Genomic DNA, 16,214 nt, shown 5'->3' with positions numbered 1-16,214 from the left:
TACCCTGTGATATACAATGTCCCAAAAAGATAACTTTTTCCTGACACACTTGTAACTTTTTCTTATTAACCTTGCAACCTTTTTCTGCCAAAAATCGCAACAAATTAGGGGTGGTGTGCAAGCTTTTAGTCTTTCACTTATCTGTGAAATTAATCCTTCCATAAACTGTCTATTGAAGGCTCGGATTGTGACTGGCAGGGCCAAGTCCAATCCCTCATCTGCCATCATACTTTCCATAGATAAGTAAAATTCTGATACAGTCTGTCCTGGCATTTGCTTCATGGATGATATGGACCCCCTCTCCTGTTGTTTTGCCTGACAAAAAGCTTCTAATCTAGCAATAAAAGGGGCCCTTGAGTCTATATGTCTGACATGTCCTGCCTCCAGGTTGCTATCCCCATCAACTTGTCCTGCAGGTCTGTGTGGACCTATTTCTGTCATAAACTGGTTAAACAGGGTCAGAGTCATTTTGTGTCTGCATAGATCCTCCCCATCCTGCCAGGTCGCTTCATGTGTATTCATTAACTAAAATAAAAACAGTGTTATAAAGTGGTCAACATTTAGACTAAATTATCCCACTAGACAGCGCTATGTTGAGCAATTGAAACTTGTGGCCAACAACACATATAGGGACAATCTTATTACAGAAAAGAGTCCTTTAAAAGAAAATCCCTTATAAAGGGAAGTGATGAAAAGTCCAGGGTGTAATTCAGAAAATCTACAGGTGATCTTGAGAAAAGAATCCTCCACATGCACCTTCCACCAATCCCTTGATCGTATGTGAAATCCACCCGGTGACAGGCACTCACCCCCTAGGGGGTTAAACTCACCAGAAAAGGAGAGTAATAAAGCCTTCAGCAGTAGTACGTTGTCATCATCACTTTAAACAGGGTCACAGGCTAGCAGGGCTCATAATGAATCAAAGAACAGAAAAAAGAAAGGTGCACATAGCGTAATCCCGTTTATTGATTCAAACCCCTTATACAAAGACAGACATCGGACCCCCCTCCAATAAAAATACGTACATCAGATAAAATATACAGCAAGCAATCAATCAAACAGGCATAGAGTATGCACACTTCACCCAGAGCCGTCAGCGCCGCTACTCAGGAAAGACTCGATACTTCCTGGTTACCAGGAAGCCAGGAAGTATCGAGTCTTTCCTGAGTAGCGGCGCTGACGGCTCTGGGTGAAGTGTGCATACTCTATGCCTGTTTGATTGATTGCTTGCTGTATATTTTATCTGATGTACGTATTTTTATTGGAGGGGGGTCCGATGTCTGTCTTTGTATAAGGGGTTTGAATCAATAAACGGGATTACGCTATGTGCACCTTTCTTTTTTCTGTTCTTTGATTCATTATGAGCCCTGCTAGCCTGTGACCCTGTTTAAAGTGATGATGACAACGTACTACTGCTGAAGGCTTTATTACTCCCCTTTTCTGGTGAGTTTAACCCCCTAGGGGGTGAGTGCCTGTCACCGGGTGGATTTCACATACGATCAAGGGATTGGTGGAAGGTGCATGTGGAGGATTCTTTTCTCAAGATCACCTGTAGATTTTCTGAATTACACCCTGGACTTTTCATCACTTCCCTTTATAAGGGATTTTCTTTTAAAGGACTCTTTTCTGTAATAAGATTGTCCCTATATGTGTTGTTGGCCACAAGTTTCAATTGCTCAACATAGCGCTGTCTAGTGGGATAATTTAGTCTAAGGCCCCATTCACACTAGCGCGTTTTTTGATGCATTTTGCATTTTGCAGAAATGCACGGGAATTTTTTAACATGGGTTCCTATGGAACATGTTCACATCAATGCTTTTTTGTATCTCTGCGTTTTTGGAAAGGGTCGGGGACTTTTTTTCATGCAAAAAGCAGCGTTTTGCATGTAATGGTTTTCAATGGACAAGCATCAAAAACGCAAGTGCACCGTTTTTGCAGCGTTTTTGATGCGTTTTTGGTGCGTTTTTGGTGCGTTTTTGCCGTTTTTTTTTTTTTTTTTTGTAATTTTTTTTAAGACTGTAAAAAAAAAGAAAAAAAAAAAAAAAAAACGCAAAACGCAAATCGCGGCAAAAACGCGGCAAAAACGCGGCTCAAAAACGTGCCAAGCATGAAAAAAAAACCTCCAAAAACGCTCAAAAGCAACATGCATAGGTGTGAATCGAGCCTAAGGCTCGATTCACACCTATGCATGTTGCTTTTGAGCGTTTTTGGAGGTTTTTTTTTCATGCTTGGCACGTTTTTGAGCAGCGTTTTTGTAGCGTTTTTGCGGCGTTTTTGCCGCGATTTGCGTTTTGCGTTTTTTTTTGTTTTTTTTTTTTTTCATTTTTTTTTAAAGTCTTAAAAAAAAATTACAAAAAAAAAAAATAAAAAAAAAACAAAAAAAAACCCGGCAAAAACGCACCAAAAACGCACCAAAAACGCATCAAAAACGCTGCAAAAACGGTGCACTTGCGTTTTTGATGCTTGTCCATTGAAAACCATTACATGCAAAACGCTGCTTTTTGCATGAAAAAAAGTCCCCGACCCTTTCCAAAAACGCAGAGATACAAAAAAGCATTGATGTGAACATGTTCCATAGGAACCCATGTTAAAAAATTCCCGTGCATTTCTGCAAAATGCAAAATGCATCAAAAAACGCGCTAGTGTGAATGGGGCCTTAGGCTCGATTCACACCTATGCATGTTGCTTTTGAGCGTTTTTGGAGGTTTTTTTTTCATGCTTGGCACGTTTTTGAGCAGCGTTTTTGTAGCGTTTTTGCAGCGTTTTTGCGGCGTTTTTGCCGCGATTTGCGTTTTGCGTTTTTTTTTTTTTTTTTCATTTTTTTTTACAGTCTTAAAAAAAAATAAAAAAAAAAAATAAAAAAAAAACAAAAAAAAACCGGCAAAAACGCACCAAAAACGCTGCAAAAACGCTGCAAAAACGGGGCACTTGCGTTTTTGATGCTTGTCCATTGAAATCCATTACATGCAAAACGCTGCTTTTTGCATGAAAAAAAGTCCCCGACCCTTTCCAAAAACGCAGAGATACAAAAAAGCATTGATGTGAACATGTTCCATAGGAACCCATGTTAAAAAATTCCCATGCATTTCTGCAAAATGCAAAATGCATCAAAAAACGCGCTAGTGTGAATGGAGCCTAAATGTTGACCACTTTATAACACTGTTTTTATTTTGCTTTTTCTTTGGTTTGAGACGGCTGCTGCTTATTAGATTGTCTCTCTGCCTAGACAGACACAGTGGAGTTCAATCGTATTTTTAGCTTTTTAGTGTATACTGCTGTGTGTTTATGGTACACACTTTGGATTATTCTTTTAAAGATATCTACACCTTGGGTTCTTTTGGGTGTTTGGCGCTGAGTAGTGTTTTCTGCAGGCCTGGTGAAACGCTATTTTATCTTATTGTATTCATTAACTGTGTCACAAATCTACAGAAAGCAGCTGGCTTTGCTACCGGGTCTGGGGCGCTCTGTATTAATGCCATAAGGGTGTCTGCCGACCATGGTGCCCAAGTCCTTATTTGCATTCTACGAGTGACAGTAGGCGGGGCATTTGGATGGGCTGCTTGTCCAAATTCTGGATTGTTTACCTGAACAATGCGTGTATCAGTGCGTACGGGAGCTACAGTTTTTGGATGAGGTTTTTGTGCCCCACAATGCACACATTCTACTGCCCATTCTGGGTTTTGTGCTCCACAATCCTGACAAACCCATCCTCTCCCCTCAAGTACAGGATATATCTTGTGTGGTTTGCGTTCTACGTCAGTGTATGGGGGTGGGATGGCTGAGCTGGGAGCCTCGACATTTTTTGTTCTTCTATCTTTCATATCCCAACCATCACAATCTGGATTATATTTCCACCCCTCTTCTTTCGCTCTATTTGAGACCTTAATTAAGCATTGAACCTGACGCATCCATTGCTTCTCTAACACCTCTCCTTGTCTGTCCCTTTTTATTTCACTTTTTTTCACTATTTTTCTCACTATTTCACTCCATACATCCGGGTCTAAACCCGCTGCTCCTTTCACCTTAAATTTACGAAAGACATCCTTTAAGTCCTATGCTTCATCTTTCCCACAGATGTTTTTAATTATCTGTGGCACCGTATAGTGCGCCACAATTCCCTGACGGGGTTTTGTGTTCCTCTGGCCCATTCTAACAGTCCTGCCTAGGTAGCGTGTGGGACACTTATTGTACAATATAATGCGGCTACAACATATACAAGAATGAATAATTACTTTATATGCTAGCCCAATAACAAACCCGCTAAGTTACACTAGTTCCTCGTTGCCTTCCTCCTAGGGTGCTAGAATACTAAAAACCTCTCCGGAATGAGATTTCTGAAACCGAATTACCTTATATGCTAGCCCAATAATAAATAATTAGTTTATATGCTAGCCCAATAACAAACCAGAATGCGGCTACAACATATACAAAAATGCGGCTACAACATATACAAGCATTCCTTTAAGTGGCCAGGTATCCGACTAGATCTCCGGACTTTATGGAGATCTTATTCCCTTCCCGTATCTGGGATCCCTCTCATGCACTCTTATCCCTGCTTTATGGAGCAGACAGGGCTTATACTCTCAACCCATCTATGGTTTATGAGTTAGATGTGAGGTTAAGCATAAGCGTCAGACCCCCAAAGTCCTCTTGCGAGGTAAGGGCGCATTCCGTTGCTTAGTTCGGCAATCCCCTTCCAACTCATACCATCCTTGACAAGGCTCATTCACTTTCTCAACAAGACAGACAAGACAGACAACAAATAAACAAATAATCCCAGCAATATAAACCAAAATATGCAGTAATTCTAGACTCACCACTACAGAGGCTGGTGTTTTAAAACCAGGAGAACCGTAACTGACAGAACGGATAGGCACAAATCAGGGGAGCACAGAATATAAGAAAAATAAAGCTTTTTCTTACCTGGCCAGGTTTTTGATCTGTGGTTCCCGGAATGCCTGTCCTTTCGTTCCGTCAGCGTAGCTCAGCCACCTCTTGTAGCAACTTGGTGAGTCCCTGTTCGGGCGCCAAAATGTTAGGTTCAACTCTTAAACAAGTTGCTTAAGTTTATATTGCTTTGTCAAATTATTGCTTCTTATAGGAATTAAGACACAGAGTCAGAAATCCGTGTATCAGTTTCTGAGCATAATGGACTGCTCCCTTTACTTCTTTCAAAGGCCTTTTATAGGCAATTATACAAACAATAGCATCAGCACAACCCCCACAAAGGGCAAGGGTAAACAACAACAGGAGTCACCTGGGCTACAGGCACAAGCTCCAACACCATGGCAATACAGTTACAAGGCAACAAAAGCAGCTTCAATCAAGTTCAGCAGCCAAAAGTTACATTCATAACAGATTTACACGTAGGCATTATATTAAGTGAGAACTCTAAATTAAATCCCTGACCTTATCACCATAAATGGTGAATAAAATACAGTGACGGATCTAGAAAAATACTTGATCGTGAAGTGCAAACAGATAAAAGTAAGCATGGCACGCTTACCAGACAAGATGGACACATATAAAAAAAAGAGTTTACACTTACAAGAAATCGCATAAAACCAACTTGTCTCTTAAAAAGTATAGATTGCCATGAACGTCACCCAGCGTGTTTCGTCCCACTGAACATCATCTGGGGTGTCATTGCCATCTGGGGTGCCCCAGATGATGTCTGGTGGGACGAAACGCTGTGGGTGACGTTCATGGCAATCGCTCTATACTTTTTAAGAGACAAGCTTATTTTATCCGATTTCTTGTAAAATGTAAACCAATATTTTTTTAATTTTTTTTTTATAAAAAGACCATACAGAGTTACACCATGTGGATTTATATATCTTACATGTCCAATGCTACGGGATAACCTCACATTTGAGATATACTTGCCGTTCCCCCGCAGAGTCCATCCTCTGATGCGGGATCACCTGTTCCATATTGAAGTCCATCTTTACATTGATTGCCTTCCATATGGATGATTTCATTGTGGCTTTTTCCCCAAAAATGCCTGCTGGACCCCCGTGCTATACACTACGTGTGTCCATCTTGTCTGGTAAGCGTGCCAACCTTACTTTTTTCTGTTTGCACTTCATGATCAAGTATTTTTCAAGATTCTTCCATACAGAGTTACACCATGTGGATTCATATATCTTACATGTCCAATGGCACGGAATAACCTCACATTTGAGATATACTTGCCGTTCCCCCATGGAGTCTATCCTCTGATGCGGGATCACCGGTTCCATATTGAAGTCCATCCTCCATTCATTGCCTTCCGTATGGATGATTTCATTGAGGCTTTTTCCTCAACAATGCCTGCTTGACCCCCGTGCTATACACTACGTGCGTCCATCTTGTCCGGTAAGCGTGCCAACCTTACTTTTTGAGCGCTACGCTATTTGTTTTTCTATTTGTCTTGCACTTTGTGTCCAGTGGAGTGTTGGCGGCTCACCCAGTTTTCTCTTATATACTATCCATTGCTAGATGTACAATTTGTGAAAATGTAAGCAAATAAAAAGGGAAAATGTCAAATATTTGGACCTCTTGTGTTTGGTGCTCCTACACAACCTACTCTGTATTCTGCATGTGCTAGTCTGCTGGAATCTTCATCAAATGTAGCAGATATATGAGCACCTTTTCTTTTACCTTTCGTGACAACAATGTGTGAATGTGGACACAAAAACTAAAAAAAAAGAAAGTAGACTTGGTGGCTCTTCAGACTTTCATTGTCAGCTGCCACCTCTAACACAAAATTATCATTACCTTTTTGGAAAATGCACAGCACTATTTTGAAGTTTTAATGTCTATTTTATTTATTTATTTTTTTCTGTAAAAGCAAATATTTCAGTATATGCAGTGGGGACAGAAAGTATTCAGACCCCCTTAAATTTTTCACTCTTTGTTATATTGCAGCCATTTGCTAAATCGAGTTCATTTTTTCCTCATTAATGTACACACAGCACCCCATATTGTACACACAGCACCCCATATGGTACACACAGCATCCCACATTGACAGAAAAACAGAATTGTTGACATTTTTGCAGATTTACTAAAAAAGAAAAACTGAAATATCACATGGTCCTAAGTATTTAGACCCTTTGCTCAGTATTTAGTAGAAGGACCCTTTTGATCTAATACAGCCATGAGTCTTTTTGGGAAAGATGCAACAAGTTTTTCACACCTGGATTTGGGGATCCTCTGCCATTCCTCCTTGCAGATCCTCTCCAGTTCTGTCAGGTTGGATGGTAAACGTTGGTGGACGGCCATTTTTAGGTCTCTCCAGAGATGCTCAATTGGGTTTAGGTCAGGGCTCTGGCTGGGCCATTCAAGAACAGTCACGGAGTTGTTGTGAAGCCAATCCTTCGTTATTTTAGCTGTGTGCTTAGGGTCATTGTCTTGTTGGAAGGTAAACCTTCGGCCCAGTCTGAGGTTCTGATTACTCTGGAGAAGGTTTTCGTCCAGGATATCCCTGTACTTGGCCGCATTCATTTTTCCCTCGATTGCAACCAGTCGTCCTGTCCCTGCAGCTGAAAAACACACAGCATGATGCTGCCACCACCATGCTTCACTGTTGGGACTGTATTGGACAGGTGATGAGCAGTGCCTGGTTTTCTCCACACATACCTCTTAGAATTAAGGCCAAAAAGTTCTATCTTGGTCTCATCAGACCAGAGAATCTTATTTCTCACCATCTTGGAGTCCTTCAGGTGTTTTTTAGCAAACTCCATGCAGACTTTCATGTGTCTTGCACTGAGGAGAGGCTTCCGTCGGGCCGCTCTGCCATAAAGCCCCGACTGGTGGAGTGCTGCAGTGATGGTTGACTGACTACAACTTTCTCCCATCTCCCGACTGCATCTCTGGAGCTCAGCACAGTGATCTTTGGGTTCTTCTTTACCTCTCTCATCAAGGCTCTTCTCCCCGATAGCTTAGTTTGGACGGACGGCCAGCTCTAGGAAAGGTTCTGGTCGTCCCAAACGTCTTCCATTTAAGGATTATGGAGGCCACTGTGCTCTTAGGAACCTTAAGTGCAGCAGAAATTTTTTTTTGTAACCTTGGCCAGATCTGTGCCTTGCCACAATTCTGTCTCTGAGCTCTTCAGGCAGTTCCTTTGACCTCATGATTCTCATTGCTCTGACATGCACTGTGAGCTGTAAGGTCTTATATAGACAGGTGTATGGCTTTCCAAATCAAGTCCAATCAGCATAATCAAACACAGCTGGACCCAAATGAAGGTGTAGAACCATCTCAAGGATGATCAGAAGAAATGGACAGCACCTGAGTTAAATATATGAGTGTCACAGCAAAGGGTCTGAATACTTAGGACCATGTGATATTTCAGTTTTTCTTTTTTAATAAATCTGCAAAAATGTCAACAATTCTGTGTTTTTCTGTCAATATGGGGTGCTGTGTGTACATTAATGAGGAAAAAATGAACTTAAATGATTTTAACAGAGTGAAAAATTTAAGGGGGTCTGAATACTTTCCGTCCCCACTGTATATGTGTGTGTGTTTGAAGTTAACAGATGAATACAAAAATGAAACATGTTATATCAATGTATCATACTTTGATGTGGTAAATTCTTAGAGGGAGAGTGACATTTATTCCCTGTACGCATTTTGAGAATGAAGCAATGGATTCTATTGTTTACTCTTTGTAATAGAGTGCACAGACTTTTTATCTTTATTCTAACCATCATAGGACAAGACTCTGAAATGTTTCCAGTCACATTTTTATTTCATGATTCTGTAATATTTTTTGGCAGGATCAAGGGAAATCGCATTTCCTCACATGAAGAACAAATATTAAGAAGAATAATGGATGAACTGTAAGTTGAGTTGTAAGCAGATACCATGTAGCATTTCTTTTTCCAAATAAGTTTGGAATGAGTTTTAATATCCTATCTGTAAAGCTGAACTTTAAAGTCAGGGCCGGATTAACATAGGGGCTGGTGGAGCTGCAGCTCCAGGCCCCTCCCTCAATATAGGCCCCTCCCTCAATATAGGCCCCTCCCTCAATATAGGCCCATGCCAGTGGCTTATCGATATCTGTGTGCCTTCCTGAAGGAAGAGGAGCCCTCTGTGCACACATGGAGGAGACAAGTGTTAGTGCAGCCGAGTCCTGTCTCTGCCGATTCCTGACTCCTATCACAGCATCTGTTACATTCACACAGATCCTCCTCAATGTCTGGGGGAGGGGCGCTGATGTCCTAACCAGCAGGAGCCCGGGAGGAAGGACATCTCCCATGCTGTTGTTGAGATAAGGTTAGTACATTCGTTAGGGAGGTGTTTTATTGTGCTAGGGGAAAGACTGCTGCTTCCCCCCATGTAATGTGCTCTCTTGTGCCCAGTGCCCACCATGTCATGTGCTTTGCAGTGCCCCCATGTAATGTGCTGTGCCCACCTTGTCATGTAATGTGCATTGCAGTGCCCCCATGTAATGTGCTGTGCCCACCTTGTCATGTCATGTGCATTGCAGTGCCCCCATGTAATGTGCTGTGCCCACCATGTCATGTCATGTGCATTGCAGTGCCCCCATGTAATGTGCTGTGCCCACTATGTCATGTACTGTGCATTGCAGTGCCCCCCATGTAATGTGCTGTGCCAACTATGTCATGTGCTGTGCATTGCAGTGCCCCCCATGTAATGTGCTGTGCCCAGTATGTAATTTGCTGTGCATTGCAGTGCTCACTATGTAATGTGCAGTGCCCACCATGTCATGTGCTGTACATTGCAGTGCCCACCATGTCATGTGCTGTACATTGCAGTGCCCACCATGTAATGTGCAGCGTCCACCATGTAATGTGCTGTGCCATGCAGTGATCCCACCAAGTAATGTACAGTGCCCACCATGTAATGTGATGTGCCATGCAGTGCCCACCATGTCATGTGCAGTTCCCACCATGTCATGTGCTGTGCCCACCCTGCCATGTGTTGTGCCCAGCATGTAGTGTGTTGTGCCCACTGTGCAATGTGCTGGGCTGTTCAGCAGTGCCCACCATGTCATGTGCAGTTCCTAACATGTAATGTGCAGTTGCATTGCCCACCATGAAATGTGCTATGCCATGCAGTGCCCACCATGTAATGTGTTGTGCCATTCAGTGCCCACCATGTAATGCGCTGTGCCCACCACGTCATGTGCTGCGCCATGCAGTGCTTACCATGTAATGTGCTGTACCCAGCATGTAATGTGCTGTACATTGTCCACCATGGCATGTGCCGTGCAGTACCCACAATGGAATGCGCTATGCAGGGCTCACCATGTCATGTGCGGTGTCCACCAATTAATGTGCTGTGCTCACAATGTAATGTGCTGTGCTGTGTCATGCAGTGCCCACCATATCATGTGGTGTCATGCAGTGCCCACCTTGTCATGTGCTGTGCAGTGCCCACCATGCCATGTGCAGTACCCACCATATAATATGCTGTGCCCACCATATAATGTGCTGTGCAGTGCCCACTTGTAATGTGCAGTGCCCACCATGTAATGTGCTCAGCTGTGCCTGCCATGTCATGTGCTGTGCCCACCATATAAGGTCCTGTGCCCACCGTGTGCATGTGCTGTGCCCACCATGCAATGTGCTGTGTTGTGCAGTACCAACCATGTCATGTGCTGTGCCCACCATATAATGTACTGTGCCTACCTTGTAATGTGCTGTATTGGGCAGTGCCAACAGTGTAATGTGCTGTGCCTGCCATGTAATGTGCTGTGCTTCGCCCACCATTAAATGTGCTGTATCCATGTATCCACCATGTAATGTGTAGTGCCAACCATGTAATGTACTGTGCTATTCCCCCCCCCGTGTAATGTACTATGCTGTGCCCCTCACTCTCACCCCCTCACTCTCACCCCCTCACTCTCACCCCCCCTCTCTCTTTCACCCCCTCTCTCTCTCATCCCCTCTCTTTCACCCTGTTCTCTCTCTCATCCCCTTCATCCCCCATTCTCTCTCTCTTGCCCCTTTAACCCCCTCTTTCCTACCACCCTCTCTCTCTTTCACCCTCTCTCTATTCCCCTTTTTCTCACCCCCTCTCTCTCGTCCCCATCTCTCTCATTCAATGCCTTTCTCTCTCTTTTCCCCTCCCTCTCATCCCCTCTCTTTCAGCCCCCTATCTCGCTATCACCCCCCCCCCCTCTCTCTCTCTCAACCACTCTCTCACACCTCTCTCTCGCTTTAATTTAATTCAACAAAAAATTGTTTGCGTTTTCATTTTATTTGTTTTCATAAAAAGGCCCACCAAAATCCTTAGCACCAGGCCCATGTTGCTCTTAATCTGGCCCTGTTTAAAGTAAAACGAAACTGTATCTGAGCAAACCGAAAACGCTATTTAGTTCATTTTTAATTTTCAAAGCAAACTCCTCCATCTCCATGCTTTATTTTGTTGAGAAATCACGTTAACCTCTTGACCTCCGGAAGGTTTTACCCCCCCTTCATGACGGGGATATTTTTTGCTATATGGCACTGCGCTACTTTAACTAGCAATTGCGCGGTCATGCAGCACTGTACCCAAATGAAATTTATATCTTTTCTTCACACAAATAGAACTTTCTTTTGGTGGTATTTTTCTTTTTTTTTAATTTTTTTTTCATCTAATTTTTCATAAGAAAGTTACAAACGTAAAAGTCAACAGTCAGCACTACAATACACCAGCACCAGTGAACAATGCAGCTCCAGACCATAACCGTGACCATTTTCTTGTAAAAAAAAAAGATAAATAAGGACAAAAAAGTATATATTTACAGAGTCAAATCACATCACTCCAGGGACACCAACAGTTATCAAACCAGGTGCTCACCAAGGTCTGCATATATTCAGCATTAGACATGTGCGGTTCGTTTAGTTCCGAATTAAAATTGCGGACATATTTAAATTTTTCAGAAATTCGGATGTATCAGAATTTCCAAATTAGAATAGTACCGAAATTAAAACGAATCCGAAATAACGAAAAAAAAAAAATTCAGATGAAATTCAAATTCAAATAGTTTTCGAATACTTTTCGAATCGTTTTTAAATTTGAGTTAGAACAACTTTTCGAATTCGAATAGTTTTCCAATTTCAAAAGAGAATAAAATAGAATAGAAAATAAAGGAATAAAAAAAAAAATAAAGAAATTTCTATTCTTTTCCTTTTTTTTCTACTTTATTTTATTAGTAAATTGTATAGAAACCGTGCTTAGTGTTCAAAGTATATAACAAAAGCAGCCAGCACTACAAGAGACAACTTGTGAAAAAAACTATAAGTATAAAAAAAGTGCAGCGCTAAACATCAAAATACACAATCATAATAGTAAATCCAAAAAATTACTGTATTTACCGGCGTATAACACGCACAGGCGTGTAAAACGCACAATAACTTTAAGAGGGAAGTTTCAGGGAAAAAAAATTTCCACAGCCCCCTGCACATTACACAGACTCCCTGCACGTGACACAGACTCCCATTCATTATAAAGCCCCCCTGCTTTCCCAGGAGACCCCCAGTCTCCTGGATCAGCATTGCCAGCATGCTCTAAAGTTGAGAAAACATCACTGTCAGCACCTTCTCATACACCGCTCCTCCTGTGTCAGTGTCGTAAATCGAAGCTTCTAAAAACCCCAATTAACACCGCTCTTTTGTGGACCCGGTCATGTGACTGCTCTCCTCTGCTGATTCATTGATGGTCACATGACCGCTCTCCTCCTCCAATTAAAAGCTACACTCCAGGAGAGCGGCCAGAATGAGCGGCGTTAATTGAGGTATTTAGAGGCTTCCATTTATATTGAGGGTGGCACAGGAGGAGCAGTGTATGAGAAAGGACTGGCAGTAATGTTTTTTTAACTTTAAGGTATGCTGGCAGCGCTGTCCCAGGGCCAGGAGAGGCGGGGCAGTCGGCCTGACACATCCCCCCAATGGGTGGCACCCGGGGCGGACCGCCCCCGTTGGTAATAAAAGAAAAATATTGGCGTATAACACGCAGGCACAGTTTACCCTCTATTTTCAGGGTAAAAAAGTGCGTGTTATATGCCAATAAATACAGTAGATAAAAAGAAATGTGAAAAGGTAAATAATACAAAAGGAGAACTTCTATATAGTTGATAAACTTTGTGGTTCCAAGTAATGATGATCTATCACCCAAAGGATAAGAGAAAAAGATCACCAATGTGAAAAACTTCTGCCACCAAATGCGATATAAGGAGGCTTATGCCGCGTACACACGAGCGGACTTTCTATCCTACTTGGTCCGGCACACTTTCCGACGGACTTTGTCCGCCAGGTGCGCCGGACTTTAAAACGAACGGACTTGCCCACACACGCCGGGATTTTCCGGCGGGCTAAGTCCGCCCGTCTTTCCGACGGACTTTCGCCGGAGTTCCGGCGGACTTTCAGAATGAACGGACTTGCCCACACACGGACAAGTCCGTTCATTTTGAACGTGACTCAGGTGCGACGGGACTAGAAAAGGATGTCAATCTTGCCGCTTTTATCGGCTAGATTGACACCTTGCGAGCCCCGTCGCGGGGCATACCAGGCCCTTAGGTCTGGTATGGATTATAAAGGGGAACCCCGCTACGCCGAAAAAACGGCGTGGGGTCCCCCTAAAATCCATACCAAACCCCGATCCGAGCACGCAGCCTGGCCGGTCAGGAAAGGGGGTGGGGACGAGCGAGCGCCCCCCCCCCTCCTGAACCGTACCAGGCCGCATGCCCTCAACATGGGGGGTGGGTGCTTTGGGGGAGGGGGGCGCCCTGCGCCCCCCCCCCCCAAAGCACCTTGTCCCCATGTTGATGAGGACAAGGGCCTCTTCCCGACAACCCTGGCCGTTGGTTGTCGGGGTCTGCGGGCGGGGGCTTATCGGAATCTGGGAGCCCCCTTTAATAAGGGGGCCCCCAGATCCCGGCCCCCCACCCTATGTAAATGAGTATGGGGTACATGGTACCCCTACCCATTTACCTAGGAAAAAAGTGTAAGTAATAAAACACACTACACAGGTTTTTAAAATATTTTATTAAACAGCTCCGGGGGGGGGGATCTTCCTCCGGCTTCGGGGGTCTTCTTCCGGCTTCGGGGGTCCCTCCGCTTCATCTTCTCCCGGCGTCCGGTTGGTTCTTCTCCGCTCTCCGGCCTCTTCTCCCGGTGTCGCAGGTCTTCGGCCGGCCCCTCCGCTCTCTTCATGTAGCTCTATTGCGAGCGGAGGTCCGGACTTCTTGGCTTCTTGGCTTCTTGGCTTGGCTTGGCTTGGCTTCTTGGCTTGGCTTGGCTTCTCTTCTCTTCTCTTCCCCCAGATGTTGACACGACGCTCTCTCCGGCTGGACTGGTTTCTGAGGGCTGCGTTGTGACTTATATAGGCGGAGACCCCGCCCCTATATGATGTCACAGTCCCTGGGCATGCTGGGACTGTGACGTTTTAGGGGGCGTGGTCGACCACGCCCCCCGACCACGCCCCCTAAAACGTCACAGTCCCAGCATGCCCAGGGACTGTGACATCATATGGGGGCGGGGTCTCCGCCTATATAAGTCACAACGCAGCCCTCAGAAACCAGTCCAGCCGGAGAGAGCGTCGTGTCAACATCTGGGGGAAGAGAAGAGAAGAGAAGCCAAGCCAAGCCAAGAAGCCAAGCCAAGCCAAGAAGCCAAGAAGCCAAGAAGTCCGGACCTCCGCTCGCAATAGAGCTACATGAAGAGAGCGGAGGGGCCGGCCGAAGACCTGCGACACCGGGAGAAGAGGCCGGAGAGCGGAGAAGAACCAACCGGACGCCGGGAGAAGATGAAGCGGAGGGACCCCCGAAGCCGGAAGAAGACCCCCGAAGCCGGAGGAAGATCCCCCCCCCGGAGCTGTTTAATAAAATATTTTAAAAACCTGTGTAGTGTGTTTTATTACTTACACTTTTTTCCTAGGTAAATGGGTAGGGGTACCATGTACCCCATACTCATTTACATAGGGTGGGGGGCCGGGATCTGGGGGCCCCCTTATTAAAGGGGGCTCCCAGATTCCGATAAGCCCCCGCCCGCAGACCCCGACAACCAACGGCCAGGGTTGTCGGGAAGAGGCCCTTGTCCTCATCAACATGGGGACAAGGTGCTTTGGGGGGGGGGGGGCGCAGGGCGCCCCCCTCCCCCAAAGCACCCACCCCCCATGTTGAGGGCATGCGGCCTGGTACGGTTCAGGAGGGGGGGGGGGCGCTCGCTCGTCCCCACCCCCTTTCCTGACCGGCCAGGCTGCGTGCTCGGATCGGGGTTTGGTATGGATTTTAGGGGGACCCCACGCCGTTTTTTCGGCGTAGCGGGGTTCCCCTTTATAATCCATACCAGACCTAAGGGCCTGGTATGCCCCGCGCTCGCCGCAATAGGAAGATTTGTTTTTCCTATTGCAGCGAGCGCGAGATGCAATACCCTGCCCTCGTGTCGTATTTGGTCTGTCGGACCAGCCTACACACGAGCGGGCTTTCCGTCGGACCAGCACACACACGAGCGGACTTTCCGCCCGAAACTGAGTCCGACGGAAAGATTTCAAACATGTTTGAAATCTAGGTCCGGCGGGCTTTTGGGAAGAAGTCCGCCGGAAAAGTCCGCCGCCGCCCACACACGGGCGGATTGTCCGGCACACTCTGGTCCGCCGGACCAAGTATGCCGGAAAGTCCGACCGTGTGTACGCGGCATTACCGGAATGTATGGACCCTATTCAGTTTACTACATGGGTCAAACAGGCAATGGTGTATCCACACCTAAGTATAGACTGCTTACTGCAATCTTCTCCAGTTGATCTTATGGTAATTGGGAGGGTTATTCAACAGCCACCGAAACCAGTATAGTAAGGCACTTCAGATTTCAAGTCGAAATCCTCTCATCAGTGTTCATATTGAGGCTTGACACGCATGCCTCCACGCCATCTTGCTGATAATCCTGGAAGTTATTGGCGGATTAGACGCGGCGTTAAGCAGCGTGATTATCCATGTGATGGGGTAAATTATCTATAAATATTGTGGTGGCACAGGCAGCAGGACACCCCAGATGATGTCTGACTGAGACGAAACGCGTCAAGTCTGTTGTCCTGCCTAAGCCATTATAACTTGATGCATCATTCAATCAATGCCTCTTGATGTTTATCAAAATGTGAGTTTTCTAACATTTAAAATAAAAAAAAAATTTAATTTAATTCTGAAAATTTTCTTTAATTCTGATGTGCATTACTATACTGGTTTCGGTGGCTGTTGAATAACCCTCCCAATTACCATAAGATCAA

At 44.8% G+C, this 16,214-nt stretch overlaps 1 protein-coding gene across 5 annotated transcripts in view; it reads left to right on the top strand.

The window, feature by feature from the left end:
* Positions 1-16,214, top strand: part of LOC141144048 (NACHT, LRR and PYD domains-containing protein 3-like) — a 213,343-nt gene that overhangs the window by 143,989 nt on the left and 53,140 nt on the right. For all 5 annotated transcript variants that reach the window (XM_073629398.1, XM_073629394.1, XM_073629395.1 and 2 more), the window contains one exon: positions 8,762-8,824. In XM_073629398.1, coding sequence (XP_073485499.1) covers positions 8,762-8,824 — 63 coding nt within the window. The remainder of the gene's footprint in view (positions 1-8,761; positions 8,825-16,214) is intronic.

This window comes from Aquarana catesbeiana, linkage group LG05, assembly GCF_042186555.1.
Source record: "Aquarana catesbeiana isolate 2022-GZ linkage group LG05, ASM4218655v1, whole genome shotgun sequence".
In the NCBI taxonomy this organism is placed as follows: domain Eukaryota; kingdom Metazoa; phylum Chordata; class Amphibia; order Anura; family Ranidae; genus Aquarana; species Aquarana catesbeiana.
This window is presented reverse-complemented; position numbering and strand designations above follow the sequence as displayed.